The following is a 10,240-nucleotide window of genomic DNA, read 5'->3' on the forward strand; positions in this document are numbered from 1 at the left end:
CATGTTTGGTATCCAGTAGCCACCATGTCTGACTTCGTTAGCTGTAAAGCCCTTGCCTTGGTTTTTGGTCTTTTCATGGCTGTGCGCTATAATCAGCTTAGTGACATAGGTATGACCATGGGATGCTTAAGGGGGTCGCTGAGAGATGTGTTGTAGTCTCCCTCCCACCTTGACAATGTCCTCTGCATCAATGTAAACACCCAGATGATAGTTTGTTGCCCTTTGTTAGTTGATTTCCTTTCTTTAACTGTTCAATTTCCTTTCCATATCCTTGTTTCTGTAAGTCTCTGATTATGAGAGATTGGGCCTGTGTCTGTTCATTTACTGTGGTGGCTGCATTTGACTTGATTTGCTTAGGTTGTCTCATCAGGCGAGCGACTGCTTGAAGAGTGCGGGGCCACGATGACAATTTGACCAGACGATCTGCGATGTGAATGGCTCTGCAATCTGCAATGTAGATGTCTGGAAAGTTTGGACTTTTCTGATCTCTGGATCTCCAACCTCCAGGTCCAGGGCCATACAGTGGTACCTCTACATACAAGCAGCTCGAGATACGAGGAAAATTTCGAGCAAATAATTATCTCTAGATACGAGAAAAATTTCGAGATGCGAGAAAGCCAGGTGGCCAAGACATGAGGCTGTTTATCATATTTTTTGCCGCATCACTTTCGTGTATCTTTGTAATATCTCTGGTCGCAACTCTCTCTTTGTAATGCCATTATCAAAGCGGTTGCGACCAGAGATATTACAAAGAGGGAGTTGCGAGCCAGTGTCCCTGATTTTCTTATGAGCAGCGAAGCGATCGCTAATACGAGGAGTATTATATTACTTCTCGTTCGCTGCTCATAAGAACATCAGGTGCACTGGCTCGCAACTCCCTCTTTGTAATATCTCTGGTCGCAACTCTCTCTTTGTAATGCCATCATCATAGGCGCCGTTCAAAGCGGTTGCGACCAGAGATATTACAAAGAGGGAGTTAGGAGCCAGTGCCCCTGATGTTCTTATCGCTAACACAAGACTATTTCTCGTTGGCAAGTGTTCGTGCGTTATCCTATTGTGAGGACATTTGTGTGCATCATTATTGGAATATTTTGAAGGGAATACAACAGCAAACAGCCCATCGATAGCGAATGTGAGGGTGGAGGCGTGGCAAACAGCTAACCCAGCCAGAAGGTATAAAAATGCAAAACAAAATTAGAAATCAGTTTTGTGTAAAGTTAAATTAAACGTATGTTTGAGTGTCTGTATATATTAATCCAAGTTAATTTAAATTTGTTTGTTCTGTTACGAGTGCGTTGCCGTGTAAAGTCCCCCCCCCCGCCTCCGTGTATGTCGCTGTCTCTACCCTCCGCGAAATCTGTCTAATTTTAGTTCTATTTAACACATTTTATTACTATTAAACGACTAGTTATGTTACTTTGTTAATAGATGGCGATTAGAACAAATAAAACATTTTTTCCAATGCAGTATCCTGTTTTTGGTGTTTTTTCAGAAGGTAACGAATTAATTTGTTTATAGTTCATTTCAATGGGAAACGTTTGTTCGAGTTACAAGAAGATTGACATACGAGCTCAGTCCCGGAACGAATTAAGCTCGTGTGTAGAGGTACCACTGTCTTTTCTGATGTGGGTTTTTCCTCCCACAGAAACGAAGGACCGGAGAACCAATCTTAGTCAAGTAGCTCATTCACGGTTCTTCCCCAGGATGCTCCATCTGCCACGTTTTTGTCCGTAGGCACATAATGCCATTGCTGAGGGTCAGTGCTGTTTCGAATCTTCTGGACCCTGTTTACAACGAAAGTGCGGAAACGTTTTAAGTCGTTGTTGAAATAACTCAAAGCTTCTTTCGAGTCAGTCCAGAAATACTCTCTTGCCTTGACACTACTGAGCTCTTCTCTGATCATATCGCTGATGGCGACTGACACTACTGCAGCGGTCAGCTCAAGTCCTGGTATTGTTGTCAGCTTTGTTGGGGAGACACGGGCTTTTCCCATCACCAGGGAGCAGTGAATTTCACCTCTCTGATTTTTGATTCTCAGGTAAGAGCACTGCCCATATCCACTTATGTCCGCATCAGAGAAGTGGTGTAGCTCTGATTCAATCACCTCTCCAAACTTGATGGCACGTAGCAGCGAGGTATCTTTATCCTTTCCAAATTGACGAAGTCCCGTCTCCAGTTCTCCCACCTTGGTCTTAGAGAGGCAGGCAGGGGGTCATCCCATGCCATACCTTGATGACACTTATAGGATCTTTTTTCCAGTTGGAACATATGGAGCAAGAAAGCCCAGAGAGTCATAAATGGAGGCAACAGTGGCGAGTATCCCTCTGCGCGTGCCTGGTTGGTTGGCTAATGTATTACTGAATTGAAATGTGTCTGGGTAATGAAGTATACTCGTGCACACAACGCCGATAGGCAATGGCACTCTTTCTCAGAATAAAACTTCATTACCCACAATCAATATGTGGGTAAGCTCAGCTGTTGCATTTCCTGTTATTATTATCTAATACAAGGAGTATTATATTACTTCTCGTTCGCTGCTCATAAGAACATCCACCGGCACCGGCCCGCAATTCCCTCCCCGCAATATTTCTGGTCGCAACTCTCTCTCATAGGCGCAGTTCAAATGGCTGATTTGTGACATAGATGCAGTTCCGTATATTGAGTGTTCATATTCTTGCTTTAGTAGCTGCTCTGCCACGCATGTATTTCGATCATTTCATGCTTAATATCAATTGTCATCATTCACCTTTTCCTCGCACTACCTTTCATTGCACCTCCTTGCTTTGGAGCCATTGTTTTTCCCTTAATTCTGCACTGACTAACACGAAAAAAACACGGAAAAAAGGCAACGTTTCGGCTAATGGTCGTAGATATCATACGCAGCCTCTCACGTCTCGTATCTTGTATCTCAAAATTTGTCTCATATCTCAAGGCAAATATTTGCTCAGAATTTTACTCATCTCAAATTTCTCGTATGTTGGGGCAATCCTATGTCAAGGTATTAGTGTAATATGGAAGTAATAATAGGGGTGATGCTACTTCGCGATTTTTCAATTATCGGGGCCATGTCTGGTCTACAATATCCACGATATTCGAGGGATTACTGTATCCATTTCAATTCAAAACAATCAATTGTATTTCGGCGGCCCGGCAGCTTCAGTGGTTAGCACATCGGCCTCACAGCTCTGGGGTCCTGGGTTCAAATCTAGGTCAGTCCACCGGTGTGGAGTTTGCATGTTCTCCCTGGGCCTGCGTGGTTTTCTCCTGGTAATCCGGTTTACTCCCACATTCCAAAGACATGCATGGTAGGCTGATTGGACACTCTAAATTGCCCCTAGGAATGGGTGTGCGTGTGAATGGTTGTCCGTCTGCCTGGCCACCGATACAGGGTGTCCCCCGCCTCTGTCCCGAAGTCAGCTGGGATCGGCTCCAGCAACCCCACGACCCTAGTGAGGAGAAAGCTGTTCAGAAAATTAATGAATGAAAACGATTGTGTTTCTAAATAAATAAAAAGAACAAGAAAAAAATTAGCATTCGTGTAGTCAGACAGTCATACCTCTAATTACGAATGCCTCTATGTGCAAAATTTCCAGGTTACGAAAGCTTTTTATATGCAAATGAGGGTCTCGAGATAAGAATAATATTCAAGTTACGAAAAAACCCCAAAAGTATGTGCATTCCTTATCCGTTATTTTGTTTTGAAAATATTGTCGCGGATGCAATGATTCTCGCTTTAGAAGCTCACTCCACCATTTACTGGGCTCTCATTGGCTGTCTCACAACAACCCTCCATTTTCTTTAACCCATTGTCTACTTAAACTTATTCATGCTTGGGGAAGCTGTGGCCAAGTGCCACGACCTCAACCGCAGCCTTCGGTGGGCGAAATTGTGTCGCGAGGTCAGGCGATGGGCTGTGTTGTCAGTCATACGGACGTTGACGATTAGTTGGTCGATGTGCACCAAAACGGATCTTGAGTAACTGCAACGCTCGGAAATACACGAGGACTTCAACAAGAAGGCAGCCGAGGAGGAAGCAACCACCATCGCAACAGCGCAAATCAGAAAAAAACGGGGGAGAAACGAACTTTCCGACTTCGTGGAAAAAACATCCTGAAAAAGTGTTCACGAGTCGTGCCCACTTTAATGACGTTTGTCTTGTGTATTTTAGAAACATTATTGAAAGTCGTCAAAGGCAATGATCTTTGTATAGTTTGTGTAGTATAAATGTTCGTCAACCAGCACTGCAGAAGCAGGTTAGAACCAGTTGTGACTTATAAAATGGGTGTAAAATTACATTTCAAAAAAATCATAAAACATTAATGCTTGTTGTTGATTAATTTTGTTGTTTGAATTCTTAATGCTGTATTTATTAAATGTGTGTTCATGTTTGTGTGTTATCTCTATGTTGCATCCAGTAGCATTCTCGTTTCCATGTGTTTTAACACATACATATATATACTTTTTATTCGTTTTGTGACGTAAATTAAAAAAATTCTGAACATTTTCTCTCATTTTTGCATGTTTCTCGCATTTTTCTTACAAAATTGGGACATGAATTTACATATAAAATACACTCCTACTTACGAAATTTTCAAGTTACGAAAAAAAAGTTCTGGAACCAATTAATTTCAAAAGTAGAGGTATGACTATTTCTTTTGTGAATCTACCTTTCCATTTATTCTCATCAGGGTGCTGGAGATTATCCCATCTGACCTTGGGCGAAAGACGTGCTACACGCTAAACTGGTCACTCGTCAGCTGAAAGGCACACAGACACAGACAACCATTCCCAACCCCGAAGTTGTAGAAAAAAAACAGGAGGTGGCAAATATTTTCCACTGATCAAGAGTAACTCTGACTCTGAATCCCAGCTGCATTCTGAGGTTTCATTAAAGCAATTGACAAAGGGGACAAGCCAAGGTGTAGTGAAGGTTAATCCACCCTCAATTATTTGCACCACTGCATCTTTTACAGTCTGTTAGCCAAAGGGACGAGGGTCTTCATGCTGACTGCCACCATTTCCGCTCTTGTCCTTTCTGGCACTGATTGCACTCCATAAACATTTCATACAGTAATCCAGGCCTATGGGATCTAAGCACTCTTAGACAAAATTACCCCCCTCCACCCCAAAGGGTTGCCAGATTCCTGGTCTATTACATTTCATTATTTTTCTTGTGTTAAAGCATGATTCTGATGATTATCTCAGACTGTCATGTCCCTGCGACCATACGACTGCGTCAAACATCCCATGCTTAATTTATTGACCTTTTAATTCACTACTACTTCTGGCCAGAGTAGTTATGAGTCACAAAGAAACAAAACGGGATACATTTGACACCATGTTTTTTTCCCAAAGGAAATGCCATCAAAAACCTCAGAACAGAACAACAAATAAACAATCAGAAGAACCTCAGGCTTCTTCACACATTCACGATCGACCTGCATCACTAAGCAGAGGTCTGACCCCAAAACAACAAAGAAACCCACAGAGGTGCCCCCACCATTGCCCATTCACAAAGAGCCTTTGGGTTTATATGTAATCTCTTAATGAACTACAGAGGAGGAAAGGGGGGCTCTTTTTACATAAACCATGTAAAGCAGCCCTGTGTTTTGTTTCTCCCTTCCAACTACAAAATGGATTAGGGGCGTGTGTACCCGTGAAAGACTATGGTGGGGAGAATGTTAAGATTGAAAATGTAGCTTATCTTGGGAGGTTCATGAAAAAGGGAGATAGTCATATTACACACACACACACAAGAATATGGTTTAATCAAGACAGACGTTGCAGAAAACTTTTTTCTATAGATGCACACATGTAGCAGGCAATGAGAAGGCCATGTGAATTTCCATTTTCCACTGACCCCACTTACACACATTAGAAAAGCCCAGAGCATTCACTTTTTTTAATCATTCATTCTTTTCGATAGTCAAAAGACAAACTAAAAGGGGAAGTAGCAGAAATGACAATTTGGTCTGTGCAGTATGTATAAAACGTATGAAGACAGACTACAACCTAGACTGGTCACCAGCCAGCCATCGGGCACACAGAGAGCCAGACGATCATTCGCACTGAACCAATACACCATCGGGCCGCACCAATTTTAAATTTTAGTATGAAAATTTGACGTTCGTCTTTTATTGATTTTAATAATGCCTTATTCAGACGATTGGTAGCAGGAATGATCTTAGTACTTGTACGTGTTTTAGTAGTTGATAAAAACTGATTTGAAATTCCATTCTCCATTCTCTTGCCGTTGTGTTTATCGCAATATATGATTTTAGCAAGTCCATACTCAGTGATTTTTTCCTTATCCTATGTATCCTATATATCCACAAGCATATAGTAAAGAGATAGTTGTCCAAAACATAGCTCAATAATATCACAGTCTAACCTATCACCCCTAAAATCCATGCTTGACTCCCTAATAAAACGGAATGTTTGTTGTGTTAGTGGCAGTTGGGGGAGCTAAAATTCCAAGGTCACAAGAGAACCACATTTTCATATCAAAAGTTGACCAGCAATATATAATTTTACTTGCTAAAATGTCTTTCTTTACATACATGTATTGCACATCATACAAAATTTGAACTGCTTTAACCAAAAGTAAATTTACAATGATGCCCATACATCCAATTTCATTAACCCTTGTGCTTAAAAAAAATACAAAATAAAAAAACCTATTGGGGCATATACTGCTCTAAAACATTATACACCCGCAAACATTTTTGTTAATCGGAACAATCAAAATCTTAAAAGGCTATTAAAAAATAATTATGTTGGGAAAGATGCATGATCAACTTGAGAGCCGCCAGCCTGCCTCTGTGGAGGCATTGAGACTACAGAAGCTGAAGGTGCGTTGTGCAGCGCAAAAACTTCGGCTCCATAAAGAATGCAAATTATGTTTGTGCACTCTGCCAGAAATATCAAATAGTGTTTAACTAAAATACTTCCAGTATAGTATAAAGGAAACAGGAACTGTTACATCTGCTTTACAATAAAAAGACATTCAGGAATTAACCATTTTGCTGTTGTCGTAAATAAAATAGTTTTGCTGCTGGATCATCTTGATTTGCTTAATTTTCAGTATGAGTAATGTTCAACTAATCAGAGCCGGCATAGTTTGTCACTTTAGAAAATTATGAAGTGGAGACTTTGAGAATGACACCTCAACCAGAGGTCAACAAATTAAAGGGTAAATGTAGAAGAAATCAAAAGGATAAACTAATAAAACAATATTCCCCCGTTCAAATGCCAAATGAAATTATGTCTTAAGCTTTATCTGCCAACCCAGCTAGAGGAATGCATTTTTGTCTCAACACATTAACAAAACAGCAGGTTTATGTTAGGAAGAAAAAAACCTAACTGTTCTCGAATAATCTATATTCTAGCAATGGCGAAGCGTCCGAGAACATGATGCAAACTTTATAAGGAGTCAGTTTTTCATGAACCACCCACTAGTGAGGTCCTTTTAAAACATATATTCGTTTTGCCCAAAAATAAACAAATTTAAGACTATAGCAGGATATCATGAAAGTTAAATGGTATTCATTAAACGTATAAATAGTTAACATATTGAGAGCTTGCATTTTGTGCACTTGTTTAACAGGATGTACTATATCACAAACAGTCGACTAAAAATAATAGAACATTGTTGAACATTAAACACAACTGCTGCCAACACGCAAATAACCCCACAGTGCATGCCAAGTTGGTTTGTATGCGGCACCAAGCGATATAACGCACTATGGACAGGCTCCTTACACAAATCGCATCATATAATGTTGCCTAAGGTAAATAACCATGTATACAGCACAAACAGCCATCACACGAAACATTGTTTGATTTAACATAGCATAGGTAAATCATTTGGTTCCTTTTCCTTTACCAATTCTGTCACGTGTCGTCATAGACAAGTGACCTATCGATTGACGTCGTCCTAATCAATTGAGGGTTAATTCATCGATAATTAAAACGTTCAAAATCATAAGGTTAAACACACAATAGGGAGTGTGGCTTTATGTGTCGTGTATGCCGTGGGTTACTTGACTGGTTTCGCTGGTCGGCGACCCGTCGCGCCGTGCGGCAAATGTATGTACGTGCGTGAAAGCGTGTGTGTGTGTGTGTACTTACTTGGTATTTGTCGTGTTCCAATAGATTGACTCCAAAATGAGAGACCGACACAATTCTACTTTGAAGACAAGAAAGAGAACTCCAAAATAATAACTCCACGCCGAGTCCCCCATTGTCTGACTGGACGGTGTGCCTTCGGGTAAGTGCACGAGTTCGAAAAAAAAAATCAAAATACTCGTCCCCCAAAATCTTTTCAAAACGGCAATTTTTCCAAATAGGAAACGGTCGTTCTTCGTTTTGTATCCCGATCCAATGGGGATGCTCGCTGACCACAGACTCTGACACGCTCTACAGCGTCGTCATGAAAGAGACCTCCACAAAGCAAAAAACATAGTTTCGTCTCTACGCTGCGTGGATATTCTTCCCCGTTCAGAACGCGCACTACAAGCCGTCTGTATACATTCCTCGCTGACCAAATATTATTGATAAAGAGAAAAAAAATCCTTTGTTTCAGTCGGGAAATTTGCATTAAATCCACAGCAGAAAACGGGAGCAAAGCCGAGCAGTGGAATGGTTCTCCCCTTTCAGATGGCGCTGGTGGAGATAGCAACAATTTGCGGCTAGCAGCGGCCGAAAAAAATCAAAAGGACGAAACAATGATGGTCAAAATTAAAAGATGAAACATAATAATGATAAATCAAAAGAGGTGAAATTAAAGTTCTCACAATAGAGGGCCACAAAAGATCTGCGGCGGCCAACTATAGCAGATCGGGCTCCAAATACAGAAGACGGCGCAAGGATCACGCTTGAGTCATGCTCCGAAACCTGCATTGAAAGTAACCGTGAGAGGGCGAGGCGAGTATTGGGTGGAACCGAGTGAACCTAGACCCCGCCTATTAGCACTACTGATTGGTCCTTGAGCGGGAAATTCGACGCAAGTCTACTGTCAGTCAATGGGGAGACCAGTTCAGTTACTGGATTGTGGGGGAGGGAAAAGGAGTACGACTCCATCTTAACTGTTAAATTGATTTTTTTCATTCACATACACATACACACACCCATACACACACATACACACACACATACACACATACACACACATACACACACATACACACACATACACACACACATACAAATTAGATTAGAACTTTATAATAAAGTTCTAATCTAATGTGTGTGTGTATGTGTATGTGTATGTGTATGTGTATGTGTATGTGTATGTGTATGTGTATGTGTATCCCAAAAACCAGGTGAAATAAATTATTTCACCCGTTTTTGGGGAAATTTCCTTGGTTGCAGTAGCAAGACAGACACACAAGACATTGTAGACCTAGGTTAAAAACTGGAGCCACACACAGGAAGTCCACAAGGTGGGGACCTTCTGCAGACTGAGACTGAGGTTAAAAATGCAGAATCACTCTTTCAAGCTGATCCGCAGTCATTCAGTAGTCTGGAGGTTTTAAAAAACATCTTCCTTGCCTAGATCCTCCTAAGTGTCCCTATCACCTGATCAGCAGCACCGGAAAGGCCGGTGGGGGGCTTCAAAGCACACAAGGAGCCCAGCAAGCACCGGCAGCTTCTCCATCTGACCGGGAAGAGATCTCACGCTCCCATAACATTGATGGAATGCTCGGTCTGGAACGTTGCTTCTTCTCCCGGCACTTTGTCCAGCTCCGGATTTCCAGCAGCATCGAGGTGTTGCTGTTTCTGCTGCATATTGTTCACAGCTAATCACATGTGCATGGTTCCAAAAGAGAAGTAGCAGAAAGCCAAGCTAACAGAACAAAGAAAGTTGTAAAAATATTAAAGTAAAAAGTATAAAATACAAAGTAAAGTAAAAAGAAATGTATTAAGAAATATTAAAATGTGATTAAAAAAAGATAGAAAAGCTGTAAAACACGGAAAACAACTATGAGTGGACAGAGCTACTGCCACCCGCTGCCGCCTGACGGCGCCATCTTGAACAAAAAGAAAAACATACACATACATAATATTGGGTGGAAACGAGTGAACCTAGACCCCGTCTATTAGCACTACTGAATGGTCTTTGAGCGGGAAATTCGACGCAAGTCTACTGTCAGTCAATGGGGAGACCGGTTCAGTTACTGGTCTGTGGGGGAGGGGAACCGAGTACGACTTTACTCTTAACTGTTAAGTGGATTTTTTT

At 41.3% G+C, this 10,240-nt stretch overlaps 1 protein-coding gene across 2 annotated transcripts in view; it reads right to left on the reverse strand.

The window, feature by feature from the left end:
- efnb2a (ephrin-B2a) overlaps positions 1-9,083 on the reverse strand; it is a 60,365-nt gene extending 51,282 nt beyond the window's left edge. The window contains exon 1 of one of the 2 annotated variants that reach the window (XM_077617784.1): positions 8,131-9,083. Coding sequence is in view for 1 of the 2 variants with exons in the window: in XM_077617782.1 (XP_077473908.1) it covers positions 8,131-8,243 (113 nt within the window). In the remaining variant the exon portion in view is untranslated. The remainder of the gene's footprint in view (positions 1-8,130) is intronic. The other variant, XM_077617782.1, reaches the window with a different exon arrangement.
- Between the last annotated feature and the right edge of the window lie 1,157 nt (positions 9,084-10,240).

The sequence above is a fragment of the Stigmatopora argus genome, chromosome 13 (genome assembly GCF_051989625.1).
Source record: "Stigmatopora argus isolate UIUO_Sarg chromosome 13, RoL_Sarg_1.0, whole genome shotgun sequence".
Lineage (NCBI taxonomy): Eukaryota > Metazoa > Chordata > Actinopteri > Syngnathiformes > Syngnathidae > Stigmatopora > Stigmatopora argus.